At 39.0% G+C, this 27601-nt stretch overlaps 1 protein-coding gene across 4 annotated transcripts in view; it reads right to left on the reverse strand.

Annotated features, from left to right (window-relative positions):
• NLGN1 (neuroligin 1) overlaps positions 1-27327 on the reverse strand; it is a 651016-nt gene extending 623689 nt beyond the window's left edge. For all 4 annotated transcript variants that reach the window (XM_041731469.1, XM_041731468.1, XM_041731465.1 and 1 more), the window contains exons 1-2: positions 27150-27327; positions 8966-9777 (exon numbers count right to left, since the gene is read on the reverse strand). In XM_041731469.1, coding sequence (XP_041587403.1) covers positions 8966-9458 — 493 coding nt within the window. In that variant the 5' untranslated portion in view covers positions 9459-9777; positions 27150-27327. The remainder of the gene's footprint in view (positions 1-8965; positions 9778-27149) is intronic.
• Between the last annotated feature and the right edge of the window lie 274 nt (positions 27328-27601).

The raw sequence follows: 27601 nt of genomic DNA on the forward strand, positions 1-27601 counted from the left end.
AAGTCCAAAGGGAGAAAGACAAATACTGTATGATCTTACTTATACATGGAATTTAACAAACAAACAAACAAACAAACAAACAAACAAACAAACAAAGAAAACAGCCTTAGAGATATAGAGAAGAGATTGGTGGTTACCAGAGGTGGAGGTGAGGGATGGGCAAAATGGGTGAAGGAGGTCAGAAGGTATAAACTTCCAGTAAGTCATGGGGATGTAATAGCTGATGACTACAGCTAATAATACTGTCTTTCATACTTGAAAGTTGCTAAGAGTTCATCTTAAAAAAATCGTTACTATGGTGATGTAACCATACTATAGCATGGTGATGATGTGAACTAGACTTGGTATGGTGATCACTTCACAATACGAAGAAATATCAAATCATTACGTTGTACACTTGAAACAAATGTAGGGTTATCTATCAATTGTACCTCAGTTTAATAAACGGATTTTTATTTTTTATTTTTATTTTTTTTTAATAAACGGATTTTTAAAGGGGATAGTTTGACACAGACACACGTACAGGGAGAATGTCGTGTGCAGAGACACAAAGAGAAGACAGTCATCTGTAAGCCCAAGGAGGGAGACCTAGACCAGATTCTTCCTCCCAGCCTTCAGAGGGAATCAACCTGTCAACATCTGGATCTCAGTCTTCCAGCCTCCGGAACTATAAGCAAAAATCTTCTGTGTTTTAAGACATGCAGTTCACGATACTTTGCTAGGGCAACGCTAGCAAAGTAATACGATGACCTTATTTGGAAACAGAGGCTTTGAAAATGTAATTAAGATAAGGTCATACTGGATTAAGATGGGCCATAAATGCTGTCACTGGTGTCTTACAAGAAAGCCATGTGAAGACGCAGAGACATGGGGAGACACACAGGGAAGAAAGTCCTGTAGTAACAGAGGTGGAACCAGAGTGATGCATCTACAAGCCAAGGAATGCCCCGGACCTTGGGCAACACCAGAAAGCAGCTCAGAGAGAGGCCAGGAGATCCTCCTTCAAAAGCTCCAGGAGTCATTCATTATCCCTGTCAACTCCTCGATTCTGGACCCCTCACCTCCAGGACCGTGAGACACTAAATCTGTTATTTTAAGCCACGCATTTTGTGCAGTTCCTTACAGCAGCCGTAGGAAACTAATACAGGAAACGTTACACGAAGCACTCCATCCTCTTCCAAATGGTTATAAGAAAATTTATTATTCGAATGTATCCATCCACATCTAGTCCAGAAATTCAAGATCATCAAATCTAGAATGAGTTCGTATGACTGCACTAGCGAATTCATATGCTGGTGTGACTTTTGAAATTGGTCACTTCCTAGACTATTTCAGCACGTGCCACCAGGACAGGAAGGAAAAAGAACATTCACAGGAGAAATCTTAAAAAAGCCAAAAGATGATCAACAAAATCTGTAATGCTAAGTAATACAGAAATGATTTAAAGCAATAATTTTGTCATAATCACTAAGCCAGTAGCATGTCCTAGATGTGAAAACAATACATACGGAAAAGATATTATTTTTTTTATACATTGGAGAGGGAAAAGAAAAGCAATTTCTACGCAGGATTTATTTTGTGGCATAACTCTTTCTGCTGGTAACATAAGTCTTAAATGTTTTCGACTTCAAGTCCAGTTTCTATAAGAAAAAAAGGTATTTATTCTCTGGAAAAATTGAGTTGGACAACTATAATGGCCTTTTAATCATCTGCTTCAGAGGACTCTCTCTGCCTGTCAGCAAACAATGGCACAATTGATGCTGTTCTTTTAAAACTTTACAACCCTTTAGATCTACTTCATTTCAGAGTCCCAAGTTAAACTGTTTAGCTTTTAGAAGCCTTAACCACATGTGTCCAAGGCTCCTAATTCAAATATGGAGCCAAATCTTTGGTGCAATCTGGTTTCCCATTCATCTTCAAACCCCCAAATGAAGCAGATGTGGTCATCATTCCAGTATATAATGATTTTTTTCTATTAGCAAACCGACCACCAGTTTCATTTTCTCTTCCATCTGGGACCCCACACAAACAGATCGTTGCTGCTGCTGTTGTATGGTTTTTATTCCCTGTTCACAAATAGTCACCTCAGAGGAAATATAACTGGGCACCAACAAAGTATTTAACTTTAGACAAGATACTTAACTTCTTTGGTCCTCCATGTCTGCATTTGTAATATGGTAAAAAAAAATAAAAATAAAAAATAAAAAAATAAAAAAAACACTCAGAAGATTGTTATATTAAATTAATAATGCTAAATTCTGGGATCCCTGGGTGGCGCAGCGGTTTGGCGCCTGCCTTTGGCCCAGGGCGCGATCCTGGAGACCCGGGATCGAATCCCACATCGGGCTCCCAGTGCATGGAGCCTGCTTCTCCCTCTGCCTGTGTCTCTGCCTCTCTCTCTCTCTCTCTCTCTGTGACTATCATAAATAAATAAAAATTTTAAAAAAAAATAATAATGCTAAATTCTAGGACAAATTTTTTAAGTTTTTTTAATAATCTCTACACCCAATGTGTGGCTTGAGCTCACAACCCCAAGATTAAGAGTCTCACGCTCTACTGACTGAGCCAGCCAAGCGCTTATTCTAGAACAAACTAAGAGCTCACCAATGTTAAATCTATCTCCATTCCCCTTAATATCACACATCAAACAAAATAAAAACAATCAGATGAAAACAGAATCCCACTACCACTTCTACCCATGGATTTCTACTCATGTGCTCTTCTTAGCATTGTTGATTTAAATTATCTGTTTATGCTCTTTTTAACCCAAAGCCCCCAACTGTGCACCAGATCCCATATTTCTATAAAAATGTCATTCTAACAGTCTATCATCTTCAATATTTTTCATTGTTCCCTTTCTACTATACAAGCATGTCTTTATTTCTTTCATCTTAGCCTACAGCAACAAAACAACCTATTTTCCTTACATTCCCATTTTTTCCCTGATCCTTCTTATTGCAAGACTTCTTAAAATAGCCATTTATGCTCAGAGACTCCAAATCTCCCATTTTCTCTTAGACCCACTCCAGTGGTCAGAGCCATATACCCCACAAAAGTTGCTCTGGTAGAGATGATCACTCTGTCATCACTGTTTTGATGTATTTTCCTAGTTTCTAAGACAACAACAAAAAAATCTTGGTTTACCTCCCATCTCGTACATAACACTTTTGCAGTATCCATTGTTTTTCTTTTCTTCCTCCAGCCCTCTCAATATTACCCTAGATGGCAAGATCTCGTTATTTCTCATGGCTGAGTAATACGGCTTCATATATACGTACACATATCTCTCACATCTTCTCTATCCACTCATCCATCTATGGACTCAGGTTGCTTCTATATCTTAGCTATTTTAAATAATGCTACAATAAACATAGGGTTTATATGTCTTCTTGAAGTAGTGTTTTTGTTTTCTTTGGGTAAATTCAGTGGTAAAATTATTGGATCGTATGAGAGTTTTGTTTTAAATTTCTTTTGTGGAAACTCCATACTGTTTTCCACAGTAGCTGTGCCAATTTGTATCCCCACCAACAGTGCACAAGGGGTCCTTTTTCACTACAATCCTTGCCAACACTTGTCCTTTCTTGTCTCTTTGATACTAGCCACTCTGACAGGTATAGGGTGACACCTCATTGTGGTTTTGATTTGCATTTCCCTGATGATCAGTGATGTTGAGCATTTTTTCATGTGTCTGTTGGCCATCTGTATCTTTTCTTTGGAAAAATGTTTATCCAGGCTTGGCTGCCATTTTTAAATTGTATTATTTGGGTTGTGTTTTGCATGCGTGTGTGTGTGTGTGTGTGTGTGTGTGTGTGTTGGTGTTGAGTTGCCAGTTTTTTGTATATTTTAAATATTAACCCCTATCAGATACATCATTTGCAAATACCTTTTCCCATTCAGAAGGTTACCTTTTCATTTTGTTCACTGCCTCCTTTGCTGTGCTGGCATGACCTCTTTAATAAAAGTCAGATCATTCTGAATCTCACTGCCTCTCTCCCTTACCCTTTCCGGATATACTATAGTGCTAGTTGTTCCCTACCTACACAATGCAGACTCTCACTTTTAATGCCTTTGTTCCAGCTCTTTACTCTGCTCTTTCTCCAGATATGCATTTCATCTCCTTCAGGTCTTCATTGGAATGAAGACTATGCTAAATATCTTATTTAAAATTACCATCATCCTTCACTCCAGCACTCTTGATCCTCCATACTCTGTTGATGATTTCTCATCTTCTTAACTTTAGCTGTTGATTTTGTTTATTTTCTACAATTAGTCTCCACACACTAGATGTAAGCTCCAGGATGTTAAGGACCTTTTTTTTTTTTTTTCTGCTGTTATCTCTGGATCCTAGAACATTAATAGCACAGAGTAAGGACTCAATAAATATTTGTTAGATGGATAAATTGGCTAAAAATGTGTAAGCAAAAAGGATGGGCACTATGGAACATAATCTCCTTTGACACACATTAACAGTGGAAAGAGTATTGTTATAAGCAACTAATCAGGGAAAAAAATCAGTGTCTGTGTTCAACAAACAACCAGATAGACCCTAAAGTTGTAGAAAAGGCTCTTGAATGAATTCCATATTATCTCAGGAAAAGACTACTAAACAGAGAATGTAAATGTAAAATAGTTCATGAAAATCAAGAATGAAATGCTCAAGAAGTAAAAAATTATGCAAGAGCCAACTATTAAGATTCATTCTAACTTCCTGTACATTAAAAATTGGGGTATATGAAAAAAGTAGGTTAGCAATTTCTCACCACTGCAGAAATGAAAATCAATTCTGTATTCATCTCAAAAGAGCTATATGCAAATAGTAGTCAAAGTGCGGGAGAAACACAAAGCTACACAACTCTAGGGCATCCATGAGCCAATCAATTTGTTTGTGGATTCTCTGGGTCCCTTGTTCCTCCTTCTCATGTTTATTGCCTAATATTTGACCACTCTTCTGTTTGTTGGCAACTCTCACAAGACAGCAAACTAGAGAAACAAAATGAAACATAAGCAAATTAAAGCTATTCCTGATAGTAGCCAGGAGAGATATGTTGGGATCTTGGTCTAGACAATAAGAAAATTATCTGTAGGATTTTAGAATATTCACAAAAAGGATATTAACATGTTTTCTGGAAATCATTTGCTACCATGGACTTGACCCAATTCAATTAAAGCAAGCATTAAATCCATTTAAAATAGAGTCAACAGGAGAATAAAAAGAATTAACAATATATTTGAGAGGGAAAAAAAAAGAAAGGGAGATCAAGAAGGTAGAGAGATATGAGCCTCTGCTATAGAAATCTCTAGGAGAGGTAACATAACATTATGGTAATGCATCTAATATTAGCAAGAACTAGGACCAAACCTAACTACCACTTACTAGCAATAGAAATCAGGTCAGAACACTTAACCCCAGAACCTACTTTCTTATTTGTAAAATAAATAGTAATATCTTTTCTACATCCAAATTTCAGTTTCAGTCACATGTAATCTGCCTATTTGGCCCGGTGTTGATATCGTCATCCCATTTTAAGCACTCATCTTTCAATTTTGCAAGGATAAAACCCTGAAGAAATATCTAGAGAGTAATTAACATATGGCCAAAACTATCATGGGAAATATAAAAAGATAGATTGAAAAGTGCAACTGGGACCTCTTTTAAATGAGAGGAAGCCTATTGATAAAAATGTTTTTTTTTTTTCCTTCAACTGCACAGGAAAATATTATAAAAGCTCTATTTTGAAACTATAGCAAGGCAGAGCGCCTGAGTGGGGACAGTCGGTGAAGCATCCAGCTCTTGGTTTCAGCTCAGTTCCTGATCTCAGGGTCATGAGATCGAGCCCCACTTCTGGCTCCAAGCTGTTCACAGAGTCCGTTTGAGATTCTCTCTCTCCTTCTGCCCCTCCCACTCACGCTCTCTCTCTCTCTCTCTCTCTCTCTTAAACAAATAAATCCTAAAAAAAAAAAAAAAATACTATAGCAAGCCATCTCTTGGAGGAAGTAAAAGATTTGTTCCTGTTATACAGACAAAAGTGGAGAAGATGGTTTGTTCTCTGTAAACTTACTTGAATGCAGTAAGTTCCGCAGGAAGAAGGATCTTTGTTTCATTCATTACTGACTCCCTTGAAGAGTACATGATTTAGGCAATTAAGAAATGGTTTTGGATTTACACAGTAAGCGCAGATTTTAGTGTAGTTGGCATGGGGTGGGGGTTCATGTGCCTCAGAAGGTGACCATCCGCAATTTTTAAAAAAAGACAAATAATAACAAATGAAAATATCTTTAACACCTGTAACATGCAACACAACTATTCTTATAGTTCCTGAATCATCATTTATAAACTTCTAGAATTCTGTTGAAGAATTTATAATCCATATGCAATAGATGTTGCTATCTGTGTAGATATTAAGTGACTAGTATTTGAATTAGAATAATATGATTTCTTGAAGTGACCAAAAAAGACTCTCTATGATCGAGAAGAAAAAAAAGTTAAAAGTTTGGGGGGAAAACAATGTTACACCTCTGCTTAAAGTCAAGCTCTAAACTTTAGTTTTGTTTAGTTTTAAATAGGCCATTTATATAGAAAGTTACATTTAAAATCTTTGTTATTTAGACTTTGGGGCAACATACAAATAGCCAGTAGATGAACAAAAATTATTTAATAATAATAGTATATATTAAATACCCATGCAAAATATTTTTTTAAGCTGCTGAACATAAAAACACAATAGATTTAGACTATACACCACACAGACTGAAGTATCTACAGATTTTATCCTCAAGCTAATTAGAAATTGATTCAAAGTTTGCCAAAGTAAATAGCACAGCCTAACACACCTCTTTGCCAACTCTCTCATACAGCCGATGGAACCAACAATCCAAAGAACAATGAAAAAGAATTTTCTAATGAAGCTATTTTCCCTTGAAGTTATATGAGAGGAAAGGTCACTTTCTCGCTTACTAGCTTACCTTTTTGGTATCCTTCTCATTTCCTTGATTGTACATATTTTCATGTATTATGCTCTATTTATACATTCTTCAATAGCATCTTTATTTATGACTTTGTGAATCAACATCTTTGTGATAGGAGGTGAAAGTCACTTAGCTAATTACACATGCTTGATAAGCTGCATAATAATAACCACTGCAGTACTGTACATTAGTTGAAGGCATGTAAATTACTGCAGTTATTCTCATTTGGGGAAAAACAAGAGACTGTGTTCTAGTCGTTTAAAACACTTTGTTCCCTCTATATCCATCTTCTCAAGTAGAGTGTGCTTTGAACCCAAATTGCAGCATCAATAATAAAACAAAGGTCAAATCCCATTCTACTAGTATGGCTCAAGAAATGAAAATAAAAACAAAACCAAACAAAACTCAATTTAATGCAAATACTCTGATCGGCAGTTGAGAATTCTGTTGTATGAAGCTTTTCCATATAATGCGATCCTCGTAAAACAGAACAGTTTAGACACTCCCTGCCCCACAAGGATGTTGTAATGAAATCTGACTTGGTCCAGCCAGATGAGAAGTGCAAAGAGAGATAGAATGTACAGCACTAGAATATTAATATGACTTCTGTATGAAGATTGGAAATTCTACAAAGTTATGAATAAGGTCAAAATAACACTTAGATGATTTACTGCCATAGAAAATCATACTCTCCTGTGAGTGATTTACTGGATGTTATATAAAAATGGAGTGTGGACAAGCTACATTCAGATGCAAGCTTGCAGCTGTCAGTGTCTACATTTGCTCAATCTGGCTAGAGGATGATTTGAAGGTTGATTTAATTGTAGCTTCTGAATCATGTTCTTCCCTATGTTTTAAATTGTTTAACATAAATACAAAAATGTTAAAGTAATTTTAAGACTGTAAATATTTAGGATAAAAATCTGCAAAATCTCATTCTTTTCGGGAAGAGGGACTGAAAATATAGACTATCTGGGGGGAAAATACTACTACTTAATAACGGTAATCGCCCAGCAGTTATGGCAAATTTACCCCGATATGAGAAAGTTCATAGGGCATTCGCAAGTAGCTAAGAATAAAGAGGCAAAAAACTAGGTTTGTGACTGAACTGATCAGTTTTAAGAGGAACAGAAATCGCTCTCTGGAGAACAGGGTTCAGAGAAAAAGTCAACCAGTTGGCAAGGCAGCATCATTTGGGTTCCTCGCGGGTAGTGTCATAGCCCGAGTATCTTTTCCTCTAAACACCAACTCAGAGCAGAGATTCAATTCCTGTTGATGCCACCAGCACCAGCACACAAGGCACCACCAATGAGCTTCGTCAACATTATCTGCTCAGCTACAGCTCTCCTTCATCATCTTTCTGTTCCTTGACAGGCTTCAAGAAATCCCAAATATCACCTAGCCATTCACTTCCCAGCATCAGCAAATCATCCTGAGGGAGAATATCTTCTTCCTCTGCAAGCTTTTCCCCCATTTTTTATTTCCACTTTTATACATACCTCCTTTTCTACATATTTTCTTGCCGGGTTTTCTGGCACATTCCTTGGATATTCTTTTTACTGAAAAATGAATAGAAGACTAGAAAATAACATGGCGCTCCATCACAGACCGCCGGAACATGCAACACCACTATCTAACTTAATATGCTCCTGCATTTACTGCGAAAGATCCCCGATTCGTTGAGCCTGCACATGCAATGGAGACATGTTGATGCATCTTCTCAGAAGTCATTCGGTAGGAAATGGAAATTAGGAACCCATTTCTACCTAAATATACGTGCTGTGGAGGAAAAAAAATGAGTAGGCACAGGAAAAAAAATAAGAACAGATACACTAACACACATAAACCAAAAGAGCGGCATGCAAGCATGTAAAATATGTCTACATGCCAACAGGAAAAGCCATGCATGCTACCAGTACACATGAATCAATATCGTTAGAACTTAGAATAGAAAAGAAAATATAAATTTATCTCCCTGCTTTTCCTGCAGTAAACTCACCATCCTCAGTTGGAACGTATATGTTTAAATATAGGCAATCTTCGCTCTGGTCTTGTACGTATGATGAAACCACATCCAAGTTATTAGTAAACCACACAGGAAGCATGACTTCTGGCAATCTGCCGTCAATGATGTTCTGGGGACACACAGGAGCAAACTGAGTCGCATTCCTGATATCTGACCAGGGAGATGGTGGTTCTGGAGGCTGAAAACGATGTTCCCCTGTTGGTGGGGCTGCATACGGAACCCCAAGAAATTGAATCACAGGTCCCAAAATTTCGTTATTGAGCTCTTTCTTAATCCCTCTTATCTTGCCGAAGTTGGTGGTCACCAGTGGGTCTGCATCATCCAGTTTTTGTGAAAGCACATGGGCAGCCTGCAGCAAACATCCCAACGCGCAGAGAGTCAATGAGGCACCCGATCCCCTGTGTACCAAGCATGCCATTATTGCCCTCCAAGCATAATTTGGCCACATGCATCTGGGCAGTGCCATGGTCCCACATTAGTTGTGTAGTTGTCTGGTTTCAGCGAGGCAAAGGTATTTGTATCCGCTTGAGAAGACTGTATAGTGGTAGCTCACACCTCCGACTTCTTCAAGTCAAGCTCGTCAAGAAAAGCTCAGGAAGCTCTTTACGCAGCCAGTATCTCCCATCGACTTCACATGGATTGAAGTAACATCTTCAATCATCACTATTTATCAGACCATATCCTATTGACCATTCTGTTTTCCATAGTAGCAACGTGACAAGAGTGGCCATTGACTGTAGATTCCCCTCTTATAAATCAAATCCAGTTAGCGGCAGGTCTGCATCCTAAAGAAAATGAAAATAAATCATTAGAACGAACAAGCTAAAATAGACAGAGCGATAACTAGATGTTTTACAAGCTACAGAAATACATACACAGCAGCCAGAGTCAGGTAAGTTAAAAGCCACCATAGGAAAATGACGGCTTGATGTGAGATGACAAGTGAAATAACTGATTATTACATTATTGAGAAACTTGCCTGCTGACTTTATACACGTTTAAGTGGAAGTGGACCTTGTCAAAATATACGGTTTCAGGAGCATTTCACAGTACACCATCTTTTCAAAACGCTGAAGGTTATATGTGAAATTGCCCTTTTATTGACAGTCTTCAATCACAAGGAACCACAGAATTAATCAGCACACATACTAAAAATTAGAATTTCAAAGCAGAAAATCTTTCGAAAATTATCAGTAGGAAATTAGTGGAACGTAGACAAACTGTAAGAGTGGAGATATATATATATATATAACAAACAAAAAGACCCCAATCCTATGCTATATAGAAGAAAACAAAACTAACGCTAGAATAAAAAAATTAATCCGAGTTCAGCTATGATCATTTAAGTGCAAATATCTTGTAAGTTCAACCTCCTTGCTGTTTCTCAAAAGTTTGCATCAAGTCATTGGATATAGGTCCTTTACCCTAAATTAAGATTCAAGACTTTAAAAGATAAAATGGCTTTAGACAAATTTTGAAAAAGAAACAGAAAGTGGCATCATTTTTTGCAGACTAAAGTTTTTTTTTTACCATCTAGTGATAGCATTTTACAAATCAGTAAATCTGCAACACGAAAATTAATTTCTGCATCAAAGATAATATATTTTAAGTTACAAATTTTGTTTTCACTACCTGCTAGAGATCGAAGGAGCAATAAAAAAAGTAGAGGGCAGTAGTTTTAGAAAATAATCATACCTAATCACTGCATCTTGCATATTAACACTAATGGAACGTCTCATACTGTTTACCCAGTTCATCTTAAAACGCATCAGGATAAAACCTAACACTCGGGGCAATGCAATTCACGGTGTAGTCGTACTTTAACTCCAAGATAGCATGCAACTCGGCAAATTCATCTTTTCTTGTTCAAGCAACCTTTTAAAGTGCTTACTTTGAAAATAATAGTGTTGATTTGTATTACAGATGGTTCTATCCTGTCATATTATGAGAAGATTCCTGAAGAAGTGCTGGTCTGGCAGTGGGGCGGCCCTGACTTGGTGTTATTGAAAAAGAGATTGTACAAACTATATAGGGCAGCAGGAGATTTGGTTCAGGCCCGGTGTTCCTTTAGCTCTGAACAATCCATCACAAAAGGCAATAAGGAGATAAATGTCTTTCTTCAAGAATCCTTCCTTCTGTGTTAATTCATAAACCTTTGCGGTGAAAGCTCATTAACATACAAAAGACAGGCTTAGACCCAGCCCATTCCTGCCTTGGCACTCCAGGATGGACTGAGGATTTAGCTACACAAAACCATTTCCGTTAAGAGGACGCTATACGTATTCTCGTGCAGAATCACAGTGGGCCACAGCATGACTGTCTTTCCTAGTCACGTTTTGGTGTTAAAAAGCATCATGTTGACACCCAAAATAGAGTCCCTGTGGTGGCACCTTAAAAGTCTCATCACCCTTTTTCATTCAGCCCAATTTCCAAGTACAGTGATTTCCACAAGTTCCTTCCTTATACATTTGGTATCTTATTCGTAATAAAAAGTACTTGTTTCATTATTAACAAAATAATGCTCCTTTTTGTACTCGCAAAGCCTTAGCCGTGTTAAAAAGAAAGGGGCTCCTGTCTCCCACTGCTGTGATACTTTGTTTAACACAGGTTGTGAAGAATTAGAATTCTGCGTACCATGGTGAATTTTCTAATTCTAATAACATTACAAAAATGAGGTCACAAAAATGTCCCATTTTACGCCGGCTCACTTGTATGGGGAATTATAGTATTGATCCCAAAGATTTTTCAGAGATTTTTGTTATAATAATAACAGTTGTCTGAGTCGAATGTAAAAATATGGCTTGCTTAAATTAATGACATTTTAAATATCTATGTAAATAAGTCTATATATGTCTTCATATATATTTACACACACACACACACACATATATGTATATATATGTCTAAATATACAGGCTCTCAAATTTGTTGGCAGATTTTTTTCCCTATTTATTTAAGGTGCTTTATAACTGTATGCCAAACCCTTAGCTTTATGCATTTATATCTCATTTGCAATAACCCTATAACATGGGTTCAAGAGTTACCCGCTTTTTACTGAGAGGAACTGAGACTTCAAGAAGTTAAACACCCTGCCCGAGGTCTCTCAGTGAATCAATAGGAGCCCACTGGCATCTGATTTAAAAGCTGTCCTCTTGATCAGTGCACCTGGTAACAGTCTTTCACTGCACAATTAACACTTTTTAAAAAATTGATCCTAGTGCACTTAAAATTGAATTGCAAAAGTGTTTTATGTTCCTTCAGAAGCACAGAGTCTAAGTAAATACTCCAACAATTTCATAGAAACAGAAATTTAAATGGATTACCCTGTTCTTACTGAAAGTTTAGGTTTTATTTTGTTACCTTTTTTGCTTTACATTTTCTACCTTTTTGTTTTACATCAAATGCAGCGATTGGTTGTTCATATGTGTTTACACAAGGTTATGCTAAAGTAATAATGGGTAACAAAAAATTCCAACTTCCTAATAGCCTAAATGCCCATTAATAGATATTGATAAATGAATTACGATATATTCACAAATTAGAATTCTATACATCAGTGGAAATAAGGGACCCAGACCTAAATATGTCAACTTAGATAAATCTCAGAAGTTTTAAATAAAGTGAGTTGCAGGGATGCTTGGGTGGCTCAACAGTTGAGCGTCTGCCTTTAGCTCAGGGTGTGATCCCTGGGTCCTGGGATCGAGTCCTGCATCGGGCTCCCCACAAGGAGCCTGCTTCTCCCTCTGCCTGTGTCTCTGCCTGTGTCTCTGTGTCTCTCATGAATAAATAAATAACATCTTAAAAAAAAAGTGAGTTGCAGATCAGAGACAGTAAAATGTTATTTAAATAAAGCATAAAATATGCAAAACGAAGCTATATATTATTCACAGATCTCATAAATATGTAGTAACAGAATACTTGTCATTCCTGGATAAGGAGAAAAGTGTATGAAATTACTCAAGCAGTTAATTAATTAATGCTATTAATTAATTGGTAATTAATTAATTGGCACTACGATTGATAACCTGTGGTGAGGCCTTAAAAGACCACAATTAATTAACTATAGCAAGTTTTATAAATCTAAGATTTGACAGTGTCAGGTGACACACACATACACACACACACAACTACATCTTCATTATGCAAGTGTATTTTTCCATGTGTTTGAAATATTTTATAATAAATATATTAAAATAACAAGATCAGAAAACCTTATTCAGCAGGCCAGAGAAGGAGGGGAACCTATCAAATCATACAGGACTAGCTCTGTCAGACATTTCAGTTTGCACAAGTACGAGTTCAAAAAATTTCCCCCTTTGGGTTGCAGCATGTGTGATCCCACTGAGAAAAAATACAATTAAACATAAATAATATTTTAAAAAAGCATCAAAAATGGCAATAGATTATCTCACTTATATTCATTCATTATAATCACTGGAACTAGTTTGTTCCTGAGTAACCCAGACCAAAGAAATGATGTTGGAGAGAGTAGAGAACTTCCTGGAACTTCACATAATCACGGTGGGTGGCACATTCATCTAATCTTCTAGTCACTCAACAAACATGTATTGGATATCTACAACATATAAGCTAGTGTGCTTGGTGTTCTGAGAGTACAGTTGAGTTTTTGCTCCTAAGGAGTTATAATATTTTAAAGGGATAAGTCACAGTAAAAAAAAAAAAAATTGTCTCTAATGCATGTTGATGTGACATGTGTTCAACAAATAAATGATGAATGGGGAAGAGGGAACCAGCACGAAGTTTGTAACTAACTCATAACTTGACGGAGCCTCCTATGTGTCTTTCAAAAAAGTGTTACCGATTTATTTCTATCTTGCTTTGTTTTTGTTTTTTATTTGTTTTATTGTTGAACCCGGCTCCCCTCACTACTGAATTTCTTACTCAAGGGCAAGGATTTTGTTGTTTTCTTAGTAATACTTCAAATCCACAATAAAATCTATTTGACAATCCTTATATAATTCAGGCAAACCTCAGCAGGTACGGACTTCTCACCAGAGTGGTGTGGAGCTTGCCCAGTGCCATACAATTGATTGTTGTTCTTTGCCATTGTTATGTACTATAAAGTCACTGCAAATACCAAATTACAGAACATAGATCCATTGCTCCTAGGGAAATAGCTGGAAGTTACTCACATAGTTATAAATTATAATCTCAATTACAAATTAAACAGTTATAAATGATTCACATAGTTGCAAATTATAATCTTAAACCCTAAAAACAATTCATCCTCGTAGACTATTTTCTCTATTTCACAAAAGAGAAAACAAGGTTCAAAAGTGCTAAGTGACTTGTCTGAGGCAAGCCCACTAACAGATGCCAGAGTTGGGATTCAAAGCCCCTCCAACTAGCCCCAGGGCTCCGGCTTCTTCCCTACACAGCTCCACCTCTCCCATTTCTGTCCTCTGTCCTTCTCTATAGGAGAGCGGAAACAAGGAAGCAGGGTATCTCCTTGAATAACCTCAGCTGAAAAAAATGCTCATAGGTCAACCCAAAGTTTTTACTCTTCCCGTATCTATCTGTGAATGACTGCAGAAGCACGTGGGTATTGACTTTGGGGTTACAAATAAATTTTAATAAATAAGCAAATTTGAAAATACAGATCGAGGAATAATGAAGATTGGCTGTATTATCCAAAAGTAAGTAATATTTTATACCTACGGGTCTATGACTCATTTTGAGGTCAGAATATATCAACCTGCCACAGTGCTTAATCATAATCATTGGTTTGAAGAATTGGTTTTACTACTAATAATTTAATAATTATTGCATTTACTAATAACTGGTTTCAGTGGACTGCAGTGTTCCCAATGGCCAAGACCACCCATGTAACTGGAATGTGCTTACGTGACCAGCTCACTATAAGAGAATCTGAGCATGAGCAGACTTGGGGATTCCTGTACCACGATGTTTCACATGCCTACCGGAAGTGACTTGGAGACGAAGACTATCCTGTGTGACTTGCAGTGACAAAACAAAGAAGCCTGGTCTGAGACGTCCAGCACCCATTCAATGGATATCCTTCTCCTGTTGCTCTCTCATACTGTTTCCCTGTAACCAAGCTTTCTAAGGAGTATAAACTATTTGAGTCCCAGGAGTCCTTTCTATACCTGAACACTTAAAGGAACCAATGTGTAATCAAGGGGTAATAGTAAGTACTTAAAAATAGAATGAATAAACAAACGAATGCAACAGGAAATGCTGTTAAGACTTTAGAAGACAGGTCTACTTCTAGTTAACGGATTAGCAAAGAGACTTGAACATGGATGGTCTTGGAAGAGATCCCAGGCAGAGGGTACATTCTAGAAATATGGAAAGGATATGGAGTGGATACTGTAGTGCTCAGTCTCCACGGGAAGAGCTCACATTCCAATGACCGGTCCACACCAGTGTAAAGCCTGGCTTTCTTGCCCCAAAGCAGACTAACTCTTCCGAGGGGCCACCCTGGGAGGCACTGGTACAGAGGGAGGCACTGACTGTGATTCCCTCCCTCCCTCCCAGTGGCATGTCCCAATAAACTTCCTGCGGGTAAACCTCCATCTCAGAGTCTTTTTTCCTCTGCCCTGGGAAACCCCGACCTACAACAGAAAGGAAAGACGCAGCAATGTTTGAGGAGGGCATGGTTTAGTTTGGCCAGAAGTCAGAGTAAATGAGGTTCAGTAAACGAGACTGAAAAGGCAGGTTACAGCCAAATCAAGCAAGCCCTTTATTAAAAAGCTAAAGAGTTTGGATTTTATTCACAGGATGATAAAAAGCCATTAAATATTCCTAACAGGGGAAGAATATTATCAAATTTATTCACAAGAAAATTAAGCTGGCAATGCTGTGCAGCAGAGATCTCCAAAGCACTGTGCCCATACCTTAACCACAAGATGACCAGATGAGAGAAGGAAAGTAAATCCTGAGCTACATATCATAATTTTTTACGTAAAGCTTAAAGGGAAAGAAATGAAGCTTTGCTAATGTGAATATATGGCTTAAATACCAGCATCTCCACTCCACGTGGTTGTGTGATGCCTATAGCACTTGAGATGTTCTTGGGAAGGTGTACAGTCTTTAACATGGTGGGTTGGCCAGCGGAGACAGTTTTGTTGTTATTGTTTCTTTCCAACCGTATAGTGATTTATACTAGAGTTAACATCACTGGTAACATCACTGGATAAGTAGATTTATATGTTTTTCATCATGTTGAAACTAAAGTAACTGTCACAGAAAGGACTGCTGAACTAAATGCCTCTCAAAAGATAAATATTTGCGAAAGGAAATACTAGTGACACAATCATAAGAACAAGAAACAAGCAGACGTGAAACTTCTCCAACTTCTAATACAAGCTCTTCAGCTACATTGCAAGACCCAACACCACAGCTATCTAATCACATGCAAAAACAACGAAGATTTTCAAAACATCAAGAAAACAATTTGAAATACAGAGTTATATGCATTTCATGAACTGTGAACTGTGCCCTTAGAATCTCTACGTCTTGGGATATTGATGAATGATGGAATGAAGGCATCAAGATTCAAAAGATACTAAAAATACTGATTTTATTTTTCTCATCCTTTAATGTCTATTTGGTGTATGATTTACAATCTGATGATAGAGATATTTATGTAGGATTTGCATGTAGATATGTTATACTTTTTGGTTTGGTTATCATAAACCTAAGATTGTATAATCACAAAAAATGTGGGGACCATTACCTTAGTGAACTAAATGGTGAGAAAGAAACCAGAAACAATTTTATTACCATGTTCAACTTAAAATATAGGTGAATATACTACATTTATGTGAAAATAACAGCAAATAAACATTATCATCACCAACTATTTTCCAAGCCCTGTCCAAACCACTTTACATGTCCCATTTAGTTCCCACCACCAATTTACAAGCCACGTGCTGTTATTTGAGAAGAGGAAAATGATAATTTAAGTGGTTAGATAACTTTCCTAAAGCCTCAAAGCTAGGGAAAGGCAGACCCAAGAAACAAGCTGAGGACTGCCTAACTCCAAAGAACATCCCTAAAGTTTTATGAAACATGACATTTTGCTTTGCTCCCCGATGAGACCAACTCAATTAAGTCATATGTTCAGTTTTAGCATTTGAGGAAAGTGAAACACACAGGACACTAACAAGAGGAAAATAAAAAGGCTGTTGATCAGCCTGCTGGGGTTAATTAATAAGCACAATTTAGAGCATCTCCAAGTATTTTGGTATTGAGACTTCTTCCAGCAACATCCCATAACGTAGGCCAGAGCGAAAATGAAAAAAGTTAGGATTGGCGATAAACAAGTCAAGAATGTTAGAGCTTCAAGGAGCAAAGGTTATGAGAAGTGGTAATTCCATTGTTGAATAGATAAACTGCATCGAGGTAGAAAAGTAAGCCGTACCGGAAGGGTACAAGGAGAAAAAGTAAGAAACGGAACCAAGGATTTATGAAAGGTTTACTCTGAGATGGGAACATCAAACTTCAAGGGATGCCATAGGCCATGTCATGGCCCTACCACCATGTAGCTATTGAGAACCACTGTGGCGACAAGCTTATTCTTTCATAATCACCATTAATTAATAACTTGATTAATAGCTACCACCAACTGAGCACAGATTGAGGCCAGTCTGTGAGCTAACTGCATCATCTCATTTAATTGTCTCTAAATACCATGAAGTAGAGATCATTACCATCTCTTTGTAACAGATAATTAAATGGAAGATCAGGAACACAAAGCCACTGAAACATTTTTCAATAAAACAAGGCCACAGTTTTATGAACCTAGTGAGTTCTCACAAATAGAAGGAGATAAGGCTGAAGAATTAATGGACTCTAAAGATAAAACCTGCCCCCTTCTCAATTTTTTTTCCAGAGCATCCTTTTCAGAAAGAAAAAAAAAAAAAAAAAAAGAAGAAGAAGAAGAAGAAGGGTAGGTTGGCTTCAGTCAATTCCCAAACTTAACATCCTCTCCTCCAAAGAAAATACAAGCAGTTCTATTTGTTTTTTTTTTTCTCCTTAAGCTACTTCCACTCTAAATCAATCTCTCCAGTGATGTAAGAAAATAACAGAGAGAATACATTATCAAGGAGAAAAGGCAAACTAAAATTTGACAGTAACAGAAGAAAAAATTTTACCAATAAAATATTTTCAAGAGTAGCAAGGAAAAAACGAGGAGTATGTTGCCAAGGTTACACCCTTAGCCAACTATCTCGGTGCAAACACAAGACGACTGGAAGGCAGCTCACAGCACCGGGAGCAGCAGCCAGTGAATTGAGAGCCCGACTTGTTCACCAAGATCTTCCTCCCTAGAAAGTGTTCGCTTGGACAATGTTTGCCTGGAGGAACCCTAGTTAGCCTCCCCCGAAGCTTGGCTCAAATATCAGTACTTCCCTCCCAGATCCTTCCAGCCACAAAAACACTCCCTTCTCTCAACTCTCAAAGCACCTATTATCTTCTCGTAACTGAATCTGTAGTACTTTCGATCACAGTAATTTATAACATAGCTCTCCTCCCCATTCTCTTAGTTGTCCAGGGGTAGCCGTTGGCGAGGCCCACGTACACAAGATGGGCACAGTGCTGATTCTCATGGAGACTGAAGTTCAATGGGGGGATGCAGTTTATTGAAATCTGTCACACAAATAACTATTGTCATAAATACTTCACCAAGAAGGATGGATAATGCAGGGTTCTCCAAAGAAGATTTTTTTTTTAAGGTTTATTCATTTATTTGAGAGAAGGAGAGGAGGGGAGGGACAGAGGGAGAAAAAAGGAGGGACAGGAAGAGGAAAGAGAATCCCAAAAAGAAGATTTTTTTTAAGGATTTATTCATTTATTTGAGAGAAGGATAGAGAGAAAAGAGAAAAGAGAGGAGAGAAAAGAGAAGGGACAGGAAAAGGAAAGAGAATCCCAAGCAGACTCCCTGCTGAGCACAGAGCCAGATGCAGGGCTCAGATCCCATGACCCCAAATTCATGACCCTGAGATCATGACCCAAGCGGAAATCAAGAGCCAGACATCTAACCGACTGAGCCACCACGTGCGCTTCTGAGGGGAGATGTAATGAGTCTGGACCAGGGTGGATGATCTTCCTAAAAAGCAGTTCTGAAGGATGAGTAGGAGTTAGCAGGTGAAAATCAGGGGACGGACGGAGGAAAGAGAAAGCCCAAAATGCTGTGAAGGGTGGGGCTTTTCAAGAACAAAGAGTGAAGACTTTGAGGGCAGGGTAGGGTGGCATGCTGGAGAGGAGCTGACCGTTCAAGAATTTCCGGGCCATTTCAGGAATATAAGATCTTATCCCGAGTATGATTAGAAGAATTATAATCATGATAATGCCATAAATAGGTTGTCCTTAGTCTTCAAGAATAACCCATTCATTTATTACATTATTTTTTATCAATTAACCCTACCCTCAGCTGTTATCCATCTGTAATGCCTGATCCCTGTAAAGGCATTACCTTAATTAGACTTACAGCAAGAGATGGTAAGAAGGAGAAGAGGTAGAAACAAATCATAGTATAATAGAAATTCCTCAACGTGCAAGGGCGTACATGGATGGCCATGCAGACTGGTAGCTAATTCCACTGCTGTCTGGCAAAAAAAAAAAAAAAAAAAAAAATGGGATTCTGAGATGCCGTAGCTTTCCTGACACCACAAAGAAAGAGATTCAAAGTGATAGTGCTTCCTTCTCCATTCACATCTGAATATTTCTGCTATGGCCATCATTACAACTAATGGCTGAATATTGGAGACCAGACATTCTTTTTTTTTTTTTTTTTTTTTGCCCTAGAGGTGGCTGAAACAAACCATCTAACATTTAACTGTATAAAATGACTTTTACTTCCTGTATACTTTGAATTTACACTCAGAATCTCTAAGTATTAATTGTTAAATCTAAAATCTAACTTAATAGTCCTGACTTCCAAGCAAACAACAGGTGAAAGGGTAAGAGGGACAGGAATTCATAAGTTCATAAGACAGGATGTTAAAAAAAAAAAAAAAGTATGAGCAACAGTTTTAATGTATATGTAAAATACTGCAGGACATATTTTTAAAACCAATTGGCGACCCTGTGATCCTTTAGAAGAAAATGAATAATCACTCAAGAGCTCAGGAAAGACAGCAAGGTAGGGCTGATTACTTCCCTTGATATTAAATTGATGCTTTTGTCTGAAAGGGGCCACTTTTGGGTCACAAGTCATTGCTTCCAGAAGCAACTTAATTATGGCTGCCACCAGCTTTACGGAGAAGAGAGAACAATCCAAGAGCAGTGCTACATTCTCAAGTCGCTATCTAAGCTTATTTTTGTTTCTAGTGAGTTGCTGTGCCTGGGAAGAGTAGAGAATTGCCATTCCTGGTGCCCTGCTTAATTAAAGTCCTCTTTAAAAAAATCCCTTGTTGCCAGAGAATAGCTACAACTTTGGCAGAGGCAGTGCTAAGTTTCTCGGTGTGGCCCTGTGCCAGGCTGTGTCAATCTTGACCTCTTGGAGGATGATTAGCAGAGAAGGGGTAGTTAAACCTTTGTGCCCATTCAGTCCCAGGCTTCTGCTGGAATTGGCAAACACTATAGTGACTATTGTTTAAGGAATAACTGTCTACTAGGAACTGGACTAAGACCACCAACTCCTTTCACATAAGGCACCAAACAATGATAATGGCTTCCTGTCACTCCTGACCCGGCTTAGAGTTGGACCAGTGCCCCAAAGGGGGAAAAAAAACATTACACTTGCAATATTCTTCAGACGTCCACGTCTTTTCTTTTCCCTTCATATTACAGTTCTATTAGTACTAGTAATCACAAAATCCCCAAAAATGCTCTATTCACAGGCCATGAGCAGCATGGCGATGAATAAATATTTGCAAGAATTTAACATACATGTGGAACGTTAAGTTGCTCAATGAATCCACCATTTATTTTTTTTTCTTTTTTTTTTTTTTTTTTGAATCCACCATTTAAATAAAATTGACTAGGGAGCTCAGAATTAAAAAGCATTTAAAAAAAAAAAAAAAAAAACGAGAAAAGGGTTCGAATAATGGCCCAAACACCAAACTTCATTGTAGTCTAAAACTCACTGTCTATGTTCCAAGTGTTTGTAAATGTTTGACTAATTTTTACTTCCTCCAAAGTTCCTTGAGCGATCACATTTTCCTCATGGCAGAAAATAACTCTAATGCACGTTTTGGTCAATTACAACCAGAAATAACCCTATTGTACTTGTACGCCTTAATAAAATAATTTATCAAAATCTCTTTAAAAACCTATAAATAAAAATTGCTACAAAGTCTCAATTATCATTTGTCTCTGATTAAAATTCAATCTTTAAATATATTCCTTTCTACTTTTGGAACTTTGCATATGTTGTTCAAAAGAACAACTGACTGATGTTAAGGAAAAAAAAAAGGTAAAAATGAAGAGACCAAGGATGAAGCAAGAGGTTACATATTTAGTTGTTAACGTCCAAAGCTAGAGCCCATCTCTTCACCCACTTAACAAATATTTATTGGTCACCAGTTATGTGCCAGGTACGGCTTTGGAACACAAGACAAAAACCTTGCCGTCATGGAAGTCACACAGACGACTACTACTGTGCTGTTTCAGTGTACGATCTTTTTTACCTCTGTATCCTCGACAACTGCTCAGAGGTTATTACTGAAGACCGCGGGTCTGAATAATGGGAACTTTTTATATCAATACTCATGATAACATATGCATTAGGATACCTGGCATAGTTAAAGACGTAAGGAACCCAGTGATTGGTTTTTTACCCATAAAAAAAAAGGACAGATAACACTATCACTTTCTGTAAAGTTTTGGACAACTAAGTAATATAGATTTAAATCACAAATGACAGATGCACCAACTTGAAACATAATGTTTACTGAAGTGAACCTTGTAGAGCTATGGTTAACTATTAAATGGCTCAAGTACCGTTTTTAGGTGTGAATATTGTGACAACTGTTAGTCAATGCCCTATGCCATCATCACGATTTTCTTGGTGAATTCTATCCTAAGAGGAGTGGGTATCTTACGGGAAAATCTTATCCCAGTGAAAATTCCAGGTTAGTTTTTTTTTTTTTTATCAAAACAATATTCATTGATTTCATGGGTGACCTTGCTGATTTTCCAAGCACAGTGAGTGCCCCCATATGACAGTATGAAAGTAGTCACCAAACTATTAAAGAAAAAAAAAAGGCAGCAAGAATTTTCAATTCACCATGAAATGTTACAATTAACCTCTTTTTTTCTATGACTCAACGTTCACTGGGTGCTTCAAGGAAGAAAAAAGTACTGTTACATTTAAGTGATGACAAACATCTGTATAAAAGAATAAGTTAGTACATCAATGGGATGTTTGTTTCAAAAAAAGGAAGTTGTTGAGGCACATATATAAAACCTCCATATCACTGCCTGACATCTCCGTTCTTTTCAGAATATGACTCTGTCATTTAGATACAGACAAAATATAAGAAAATCACACTCTAAGAAGATATCTGCCCAATATTCTATCTGTTTCCCGACTTCTGTCCTACTTCTCCCCACTGGCGCTACCAAATAAACAAATAAGCAGGAAAACAAATGCCGGCTTACTTTCTAAATTATGTCAAAAATTAAACAGAATTATAGGTGCAGGTAAATTGATAGAGAAACCGAAGCACCACGACAGCACAGCCAAAGGGACGGCATGGGCTCCTGGGGTAGCTCTAGGTGCAGGCAGAGAAGACCACAGACAAAGAAAAGCCTACTGTGTGACCTATCACAAGGGAACCAGGATCATCAGGATCATGTACAAAAAGTGTGACTGGGTACACAGGTAAAATACTTAAATGCTACAGACACCAGAGAAAAGTGAAAAAGTATATATGCTTCAATTCCAGGAGTCAAACCCAACCAAGCTCATCAACTTAAAGGCAGGTCCTAAGATGTCAACTGCACTAAGTAGGTCTAGTCAGTCTCAGGCGGGAACTTTATCTCCTGGGACGGATCACTGTGGTTTTTGATTTTACATCTGTAGCAATAACTTAACTCGCTTTTGTTCCAAAATGAATTTCATGCTCAACTTGTTTTTCTTAATTAAGCTTCCTTTAGGAGCCCCTAATATGTGTATTATTAAAACTCATTAGTCCCATTGACGCTTGCCTGTTGTTTTTTTTGGCCACATATTCATATATTGAAGTGTTCTGTTGCTATATATAGGAAGAAAATTAAATAATAAATATGAGGACTTGAACGTTTTATGAGTGTCAGGATGAGAGACTGCCTGCAAGGCCCATAAGGTTTCACACAAAAGAGGCATTACTGCTAAAGCTAACATGCTGACACATCTCTGATCTATAAAGTCTGCAGTAATGGCAGCAGTAAAGCGTGTTGCCATTGACTAGAATTTCTCTTACATGCAACGGAAATAGGCACAGAAGAGATTATATTGACTGTTATAAAACGAATTCATATAAAATCCCCCAAAAGTTTAATGTCTAATAATTTCAAATCCCTGAAGTGATTTACTAGTTTTCTCTGACTTCAGTTAAGCTTGGAGTTAGTAATCTTTCTGTCTCACACAGGTTTGCTACCAAATAGGTGGGGTTCTTTTTTTTTTTTTTGTGGGGGTGGAGGGTGGAGAGCAGAATTTTAAAGGTAAAAATACTTCATATCCTTTCATAGCAACATAGTGATGTTCAACATCATTAACGTGATTCCATTAATAGCAAAGCCAAAAGAATCAAGTATGTTACTGTTGAGGAATCACTCTTCTTAGAAACGGTTGGGAATGGTAGCTACATCAAAATATTTTAAATTATATTTTTAAAAGGCATTAAAAAAATCAAAAAAAATCAAAAAAATAAAAGGTATTAAAAAGGACATTCTAGATTCATCATGAATGTTCACTATTTTTCTTTTTATTGTCTGGGTCTTACAAATTTGAGATATTAAAAAATTGAAATTTTAAATTAACCAAAACTTTTGTTTTATTTTGACATTTCTCAAGAAAGCGAAAGAGATGGAAAATCTACGGTTTTGGATGCCATGTGTTAAATTTCAATAATTCATGTAAAACTCTTGCCCTTTTCATTTTACTTTCAATTAAGAGGCTTTTCAAAAAAAATGAATTAATGTAGAATAGTATGTAACTAACTGTATTTAATCGTCTCAAAATCATAGAAAGAAGCCGCAGGAAATATCTTCACTCCTACTGAATATTAGGTGAGTTAGAACACATGGAAGGCTTTTGAGGGACAGGTGCAGCTGTCAAAGCTCCAATGAATGCAACATCAGTTTTCCTATAGTCATGAGCTTTGGGGAATCCAGTGCTATTTCTTGTCACATACCTCAGGAACAGGGTTTGTAATTTTCTGGGGTAATTGAGAGCTTCCATCCCTTCATCCAAAACTACTACATTCTATGTTACTCTGAATCAAAAGTGGAAAAGCTGATCAAGACCCTCCTGCTTTAATCATCTTAACCAAAAATAGGTGTTTGGATAAGATAGAGCAAGATGTAATGAATTTTCTAAGTGAACGCTCAAGTTTTTCGGGAGTTCATAGAGTGATCTGCTCTCTTGGTAGAGAGGATTTCTATAACCGGGTACCTTGGTTTTGTTTATTGGCTACAGTCTGAAAAAATTCTGTGGTGTGTAATTTTACTATTATTTCCATCATTATTGACCTTCCAAAGTGGATCTACTACCTACAAAGTCACCAGAGTTCTGTGCAGGAACCGCTTACAGAAACCAAAGAGTAAGACAAAGTTTCCCCTTTTCCTTTTCCACTGGTGAAAGAGAATAGAAAGTATTGATGATTCCTGACGGAGAAAAATAGCACTCAGCCGGGACAAGGACACTTTGAGCGGAGTCTTCTGCTTAGCACTGTGGCGAAAGTCATGACCACCAGCTCAACGGTTGTGAAATATCCGAATTAACTTTTAAAAGAACCTTCTTTCTCATGTTTCATATTCTCCATCTACCTTTGTATCAACGTCATATTCTCTACTAGCCCAGAAGGAAAAACTCCAGCTCACCTCCCATTCATCTTCATTAAATATTTACTGTCATCATTTAATGTTGTTCTTTGCCAGCTAACATTTTTTTTCTATATTACTTCAAACTTTGTAAAAAAGATGTTCACTATCATTGATCTGTGGGGCTAAGATCAGTGGCTAGAATGTACCAATACACAGACCATCCATTCTTCTAGCTCACCCTGTGCATGAACCACGTGACTTAGAGCTGCGCAAAAGAAAGGCAAATCTAGCCTCTCAGATTTCTCCCTGAAACTAACAGTTGGGCTTATAAAAACTAGTTTTCTATTTTTTGTGGCCTTTAGACAAGCTTACACAAAATCTGAAAAAGAAAAAAAAAAAGAGGAAATATTTAACTTCTGCACCATAGAATCCTTGGGAGAAAAGTTTTCTATTTTGCTATTTCCTCTTAAAAAAAAAAAAAAAAAAAAAAAGGAATGACACGGTGCTTGTTTCAGAACTCAGATTTAGGAAACACATACACATAGGAAACCGGGAAGAAAGTTTGGCAAGGCTCCCCTTTTAATAGACCAGGATGTCTGATGCATTTGGGATTCCTGAAATAAGTACGGGGATGATGAGCGCTTCAGATGACATTGAAGAGTGGCCTTTCATGAATTCACACATCATGGGGAGGCTTCAATGTTAAGGCCATAAAAGTATCTCCATCCCTATCCTAATCTGTAAACAGAAACCCCTGAAAAGATATTTGATGCTTTTCTTTAAGAGATAAAATTGGATTTAAAGAAAAAAAAAAATCACTGTTTTCTATCTTAACAATTGTCTAGGTCCATTTTATTGTAAGGGATCTTGATGTCTGAAGCTTTAAGATCTCACGAATTGGCCTTAAATGGGAAGAGCCAACTAAAATCATAATGCTGAGGTGTCAGAAGGTACTAAGGGGTGGTGGGGGGGGTGGGGGGGTAGTTCATTAGTAGATAGTTAGATACCTATTGAGATAACAGATATTTAGCCTATCTAGGGACACATTCCAAACCCATCAGCCCATCTGTGACTGCTCCTGCTCGGAACCATGTGGGTCCGCAAACCGGTTCACAAGAACAGGCTTTTTCCCGGATTGCGGAGCAACTTTTAGTTGTCTGAGTCCGTGAACACCACTCATGTGGGGGCCTCACTGTGATCCTATGCGCTGACATTGATTTCCCCCCTGCCAATAGGGAGGAGGACCTAAAAAAAATAAGAGAATAAAAAAACAAAAAAAAATTAAAAAAAAAAAAAAAAAGGAGGCAGGGAGGGCGGGAGGGGCTGGAACGGCCTGCACGGGAGGCGCGCACAGGTCTGCGAGGGCGCGCGGCGCGGGGTGGGGCGGGGGCGGGGGCGGGGGCGGGGGGGACCCGGGGCCGGGGCGGGGGCGGGGCGGGGCGGGGGCGGGGGCGGGGGCGGGGGCGGCCGGGCTCCTCCAACTCCCACAAAGTTCCCCGGCGCCGGGTTACGCCGAAGTCTTGCAAGTGGATCCCGAGCCCCGCGCGGCGGCCGTGCACCGCGGCGTCCCCCCGGGGCAGGGGCCCTGCAGCGCAGCAGCGGGCGGGGAGGGGGAGGGGGAGGGGGAGGGGAGGGGGGAGGGGAGGGGGGAGGGGAGGGGAGCCGGGGAACGCGGAAGCGGCCAGTGTCCCCGCCGCCGAGCATCCGCGGCCGCCCCGGGGGGAGCGCAGCCCGCACAGGCGGCTCCGCGGGCATCGCCGCTCGGTCCCCGGGAAGTGCCGCCCGCGGGAGAGCGCGGGGCCCGGGCTCGGCCGCCGGAGGTCTCGGGTGCAAAGTTGAGGTCCGCCGCCGAGCCGGGGCCGGGAGCTCCGTCCGCCTGCACCCGCCTGCACCCGCCTGCACCCCGCGACCCTCCTGCACCGCGCCCGCACCCCGCGACCCCCAGCACCCCGCCTGCACCCGCCTGCACCCGCCTGCACGCCGCGACCCCCGGCACCCCGTCTGCACCCCGCCTGCACCCCGCGACCCCCGGCACCCCGCCTGCACCCGCCTGCACGCCGCGACCCCCGGCACCCCGTCTGCACCCCGCCTGCACGCCGCGACCCCCGGCACCCCGCCTGCGCCCCCTGCACCCCGCCTGCGCCCCCTGCGCCCCCTGCACCCCGCGGCCCCCCGCGCCCCCCGCGCCCCCCCGACTTACCCTCCCGGAGCGAGCCGCGCAGGCCCCCGTCCTCCCTTAGCGCCCCTCCGGCCCTTCAAGGAGACTCCTCCTTCCACTTCGCCGTCAAATTCAGGCTCGATCGGTCCAAGTATTTATCCGCTTCTAGACGCTTTTTCGCTTTTTTTCCCCCTTTTTTTTTTTTTTTCTTTTTCTCTCTCTTTTTATTTATTTATTTCTTTTTCTGGATCTTGAGCCCTGGGGATTCTTGTAGCAGAATTCAAGACGCTTCCTTTTTCAATTTATTTTTCTTCTTTAAGCAGCCGCAATCCCAGTTTTTGCAAAAGCACCACCACCACCACCACCACCCCCCCACACCTCCTTTTTTTTTTTCCTTTTTTTTTTTTTTTTTTAATTCACCCACGGACACTTCCAAAACGTGTCGATTGATCCTTTTTTTCTCCCCAGATGAAGCCACGATCCAGGATTCTCGG

Source organism: Vulpes lagopus, chromosome 17, assembly GCF_018345385.1.
Source record: "Vulpes lagopus strain Blue_001 chromosome 17, ASM1834538v1, whole genome shotgun sequence".
Classification (NCBI taxonomy): domain Eukaryota; kingdom Metazoa; phylum Chordata; class Mammalia; order Carnivora; family Canidae; genus Vulpes; species Vulpes lagopus.